The sequence below is a fragment of the Rhinatrema bivittatum genome, chromosome 6 (assembly GCF_901001135.1).
Source record: "Rhinatrema bivittatum chromosome 6, aRhiBiv1.1, whole genome shotgun sequence".
Taxonomy (NCBI): Eukaryota; Metazoa; Chordata; class Amphibia; order Gymnophiona; family Rhinatrematidae; genus Rhinatrema; species Rhinatrema bivittatum.
Window position 1 is genome coordinate 242639509 of NC_042620.1, and position 6000 is coordinate 242645508.

At 47.4% G+C, this 6000-nt stretch overlaps 1 protein-coding gene across 3 annotated transcripts in view; it reads right to left on the reverse strand.

Annotated features, from left to right (window-relative positions):
* Window positions 1-5356, reverse strand: part of IL13RA1 (interleukin 13 receptor subunit alpha 1) — a 160801-nt gene extending 155445 nt beyond the window's left edge. For 2 of the 3 annotated variants that reach the window (XM_029606688.1, XM_029606687.1), the window contains exon 1: window positions 5122-5356. In XM_029606688.1, the coding sequence (XP_029462548.1) occupies window positions 5122-5218 (97 nt within the window). In that variant the 5' untranslated portion in view covers window positions 5219-5356. The remainder of the gene's footprint in view (window positions 1-5121) is intronic. The other variant, XM_029606689.1, reaches the window with a different exon arrangement.
* Window positions 5357-6000: the final 644 nt, after the last annotated feature.

Consider the following 6000-nt stretch of genomic DNA (forward strand, 5'->3'; position numbering starts at 1 on the left):
ATATTTATATGAACAAGAGAGCTTTATTCTCAAACTCCCTTCCTGCCTACCTGTCAGAGGTGTTGCTAGATACTGAAAGATTTGAGACTCTGGTGTGCAAGAGTGCGTATTGGTGTAGCAGGGAGAAAGAGGCTGGTCCATAGACACACTGGCATCTCAAAATTTCTCAATAAGTAAAAATAAAGTTATTACAGGAGTTTAAAAAAAAAAACAAAACTTGTTTATATTTTCTTATTTTTAAAAAGATTGTACTTTAATTTGTAAAACATCACAAAATATTTGACTTGTACATAAATTTACAAATATTTTTTACAAAAACAGCAAATTTACATGTATTATTTTTCAAAACAGCATGTAAACAATATTTTTAATTATCAGGTCAATATCAAACAACAAGTTATCAGTGTTTTAAAGGAACAACATCGTAAAGTATTTGATGTCCTGACTAGTCATGTCAGTTGTATTATCTGACACACCGCAGCGCTCTGAGCAATCCTGTCAGTAAAATTACACGACAAGCCACTCCTGAACATTATAAACAGAACTCATAACTCTTGTTGTACTGGGCCACAGGCTGAAAAGTAATCAGACTTCCAGCAGACAAGGTAGGATCCAAACGTGGTGGCAGAATAATCCGGCATGCATAGGATAGACACTAAGGGTCCTTAAGGGGGGAAGGGAAGAGTTGCAAGAAGGCCAGAGATCAAGACAGATCAGCACAGTAGGCAGGCACAAAATGGGGAGACTGCCCACTTCTGTTTCATAAAAAAACGCACACGGCAGGGACTGGAGACTAAGCACTACAAGGCCAGAGGGTTGTACTGGCATTTACCATGTCCAGCAGTTGAAGTCATGAAGATGGTGTTACTGTTCATTATTATTTTTGATTACTCTCCCTTTCCACCATGGCTCACAAGGCTAGGTACAAAAGGGTCAGTTTTAGCTTATATATAACAAGCCGTTAAGCCCGTTAAAACGGGCTACATCCCTCTGTCTCTCACCTCCCCCTCATTCTCTCTCCCCTCACCACCCCCCTCCCCCACCCACTCCTCTCCACCCTCCCTCTCCTCTCACTCAGTCCCTCCCTCCCTCTCTCCCCCCTCTCCCTCACTCCCTCCCACTCAGTCCCCCCTCTCTCTCCCTCCCACTCACTCAGTCCCCCCTCTCCCTCCCTCCCACTCACTCAGTCCCCCCTCTCCCTCCCACTCACTCAGTCCCCCCTCTCCCTCCCTCCCTCCCACTCAGTCCCTCCCTCCCTCCCACTCAGTCCCTCCCTTCACCCGCCTCCATTTCCTTCCGACGCCGTACTCGCAACTCCTCGCAGCCCACCCCCACCTCCATTTCCTCCCGGCGCCGTAAGCGCGACTTCCCGCAACCCTCACCCGGCTCCATTAACTCCTCCCGCTCCTGCCGGCAGATCTCGGGGGGGGGGGGGGGTGTCACTCCCGCACGCGCGGCAGTGACCCCCCCCCCCCCCGAGATCTGCCGGCAGATCTGGGGAGGAGAAGCTACTTCTCCTCCCGCTCCTGCCGGCAGATCTCGGGGGGGGGGGGCGCGGGAGTGACACCCCCCCCCCCCGAGATCTGCCGGCAGATCTGGGGAGGAGAAGCTACTTCTCCTCCCGCTCCTGCCGGCAGATCTCGGGGGGGGGGGGGCGCGGGAGTGACACCCCCCCCCCCCCCCGAGATCTGCCGGCAGATCTGGGGAGGAGAAGTAGCGGCACCGCGCGCGCGCGGCGCCGCTGCTTCTCCTCCCGCTCCTGCGGCCCCACCGCCATTTTTTTTTTCTGACCGACGTCCTTGCCCGCACATGCGCAGTAGAGCTGCGCTCTACTGCGCATTTGCGGGCCGTCGGTCACAGGCCATTTATAAGGTAGATAAGGGGTGGGGGGAGAAATTTTATAACACCCCAGGTAACTTGCATGTTGCCAAAGGACATAAGTTATGCCAATTTTCATAAGGAGCACATTGCACAAAAGGCAGCAGTGAGCGTTATGTGTACTGAGATATTTTGTTTGATCTTTTCTTGTTACTTATGGTTTACTGTTTTTTGCTTTACATATTTTATGAAAGTATTGTATGAACTTGTTTTAATATTATGCTGTGCTTTACTCAGTGCCTAAATGAGTTATAAATTCTGCAAATAAAACACTTGTTAAAATAGTTTACTTAACTCACTTGAAACCATGATGTGATTTTTTTCTGCATGTTTATTAAAAAAAAAAAAAAATCACCACGGATTGAAAACACTGAGGATATTAATAAATGTTCAAATCAAATCTAACAACTCAGCAAGTCCTTCACCCTTCAGTAGTCTATATACCAATAAAAGTTCCCAGCTATCATAACTTGCCAGTTTTAATACAATAAATTCAGTATTGTGATTAGCTGCTGTTCCAACTTGATTTACAAGCAAAGAGGAACCAAATATCAAAGCAACTACTTCCATTTCTCCAGTCTTGGTTCTTGAATAAATGAATAGCCTGGTGGACACGAAGAGGGTCAGTTTCGAAAAGACATTTATGTGCATAAAGCATGACTTTATGCATGCAAATAGCTCCTGATAAAATCATGTGGATTTTGTGCACATAAAACTATGCACAAGTGAGTGTTCTGGGAGTGGAAATGGAATTTAAACACATACTTTGGCTTTTAAGAAGTATTTGTGTACAAGTTATGCATTGCAAAGAGCAGTTACTGTAACACTGTGCCAGTTATTTGAGATAATTGTCAAAGCAAGCTTTATGCACTTAGGGGTAGATTTTATAAATTTACGCGAGCAAAAGTATGCTGGATTTTATAAGATATGCGCGTAGCCGCACGTATCTTATAAAATCCGGGGTCGGCGTGCGCAAGGGGGTGCACATTTGTGCAACCGGCACGCGCCGAGCCCGGCGCGCGCTGCCTGTTCCCTCCGAGGCCGCTCCGAAATTGGAGCGGCCTCAGAGGGAACATTCCTTCCACCTCCCCTCCCCCTACCTAACCCACACCCCCGGCCCCATCTAAAAACCCCCCCTACCTTTGTTGGCAGATTTACGCCTGCCGAAATCAGGTGTAAATCTGCGCGCGCCAGCGGGCTGCTGGTGCGCCATCACCCGACCCAGGGGCTGGTCCAGAGGCCTCGACCATGCCCCGGGCTGGCACCACGCCCCCGGACCCACCCCAAACCACCCCCTGACCCGCCCCCTCCCGCCCCTTTTACTAAGCCCCGGGACTTACACGCGTCCCGGGGCTATGTGCGCGCCGGCGGCCTATGCAAAATAGGCGCGCGAGTGCCCTGCGCGCGTAAATCCGACCGGATTTACGCGCGCAGGGCTTTTAAAATCCTGCCCATAAGCCTTAGTTTTACAATTCACACAACTAGAAGGTGCTTCACAGAATAAAAATGAAATAACGGGACATAAAAATAAGAATAAAATACATACAAGGCTAAACCATAAAAACTATAAGCTTCATACAAATAATAAAAAAAAGTGTTCCAGCATCTAATACTTAAGACACTTCTTGTAAAAAATAAATAAGGTAGTCAACCAATATCAGAAGATAGTAAAATAACTTATACAATCTAAGAACTAAAAACAGCCCCAATGAAAAATGAAAAGCCAGATTAATCATCTAGCAAAATGACAAAAGGCATGAGCTTTTGAAGACAGAATCCACTTCCTTAGATGTATGCCCTAGGAAAGCTCTATAAAGTGCCACTCGCCTCTTGTCATTTCTGCTACACTAGACTAACGTCTACCCCCTGAACATTTTCATCTAGCAAAAAAAAACAAACAAAAAAAACCCTCTCAGGTTAAAAAGTTCAAAAATATGCTAATTGCAACCATGCTAGTGCCTACCTGAAAACTCGTTATCGTGTGTTATTTTACAAAGTACCTGATTCAGGAAGGATTTTTCTCAGACACAAAATGGGAGGAAAGCCTTAATGAATCTGGCCAAAAAAGAGCAAAAGGTACACAAATTATGGGACCTATTTACAAAAAAGTGTTACAGGGCCCCTGTATTTTTTTCTCTCTCTAGTCATTTTTTTAACTGTACATTTATTCTGAACAATTCAGGTCAAAGAATTTTAAAAAGTCAAACACAGGATTATTGCACCTGTACCAGAATGGTCCTTTATAAATAAATATCTTTTGTTGTGGCTAGCCTTCTACAGTATTGATACAGACTGGCATATTCAGCAACCAGTCACACTCATGCATTTAACAAGGCAAAAAAAAAAAAAAAGCGCAATTTGACCTTGATATATAAAGGCTGTAAATCAGACCCTTTACAATCAGTAAAACCCATGCACCCTCTGCATCTTAGGGAACTGATTTTCCCAGCTTGATGGTCTACAATCCATACTTCAGCTGCTACAGTGCAACAAGTCACAGGCTCCGGAACAAAACAAAATCACTGGAAACTTAATTGAAAAAAAAAGTCATTGACTGGGGGGAGGGGGGACGGGACATCTAACCATGTTGTTCCTTTTGGAAATAAACAAGGATTAACCAATAACATTAATACTTTCTAGTGCTGCTGAATAGTGCTACAAATGCCATTCTATAAGATGCATGCCCAATAAATCAAGGACAGCACTGGTTTTATTCATCATTAGTTTTTACTGAACTGGGACTGCAGCTGGGAGCTCACTGTTTTCTTAAGAGAGGCAATGATTAACCGGGACCAGGAAGCTGTCTGCCAATACGCTCCTAATCTAATAATACACTCCTAATCTAATAAATACCAGAGCTGCCGCTGGCCGGGCCATCGGGAGACCGATTTGCATTTGCTGTGCGGGTACTGAAACCAGGTTTTAGCTCTGGGGGTTATCGGTCCCCTGCTCAGCTCACAATGATTCAGTCGCTGCTTGCGGCAGAGGACAAGGTCGGGGGAGGCAGCATCCGCACAGGGGAGAAAAGTTTTTGCTTTCCAAGGCGGGTGCCTTAAGGAATTGGCGGACGTGCCGAGAAGCGCAAGGGAAGCTGAGAAAGAGCAAACTCCTGCTTTCTGTCACCAGCGAGGTTTTCGAGGAATTAGGGGGGGGAGAGAGAGAACATCTGCAGCGTTTGCTCTAGGAACACAGGATAATTAAGCAAAACTAAAGCGCCCTAAGGGCTTTTCTGTTTGTCCTTACCTTTAGAGGAACAGGCGCTTATGACATTGCTGGAGAGTTGAAAGCCATTCAAACTGAATAAGAGAAAAGGGAGATTGCTCCAGACGCAGGTTCCCATTTCCAAAGCCCACGCTCAGTGCCTGGGTCAGGACGTCCTACCGAGGTCGCCTCGCCCCGCAACCTCCTCAAACCCTGAACCTGAGTGAGGCTCGGCCAGCAGACATCTCTCCTCTTCTCAGCCAGACCTACCCCCCCATCCTCGCCTTCCAACCCCTCCTCCTTCCCTCCAGTCCCGCCTCTTTCCGCGCTTGCTCCGCCTCACGCTCCCTCATCCTTTACTCTTGCTCCCTCCTCGGCCCATGCGATCCTCCCACCTCCCCGCCCCCTCAGTACCTCCTTTTCCCGTTTCTCCCGCCGCCTCTTAACCGTAACATCGCCTTTTTTTTTCCAGCCTACATTAATATGCAAGGGAGCGGAGAAGAGAGCAAAGCACCTCCCAGAGAGCCTCCTCTTCCCGCACTTCACGTCTCAATCCCTCCGTCGCCCCGCCTCCGTGTCCCCTGCCCCTCAGCCGCGAAACCTTCCTTCACATTACTTCCTCCTGCTACTCCGGGGCGTGATGTCTGAAAAAAAAAGGGAGCGTCCGCCCAGGATCTGGACGGGCTAAGATCGCCTTCGCATTGTGCCAGCGGGCAGGTTGCGTTCAGTTAGGTAGCGCTCAGAGCAGCGTAAATCCCATTTGTGACCGCCATTGCCTCCGGAACAAACTTACAGGTAGATTTCCTAAAAGCGGCCAGCAAGATTTTGGGGTAGGGAATCTGACGCTCTATATAGCTCCCACTGTAAGAGGGGCACTTTGAACTCAGGGTGAGGTTTTTTTTTTTTTTTTAAAGGGTCTGT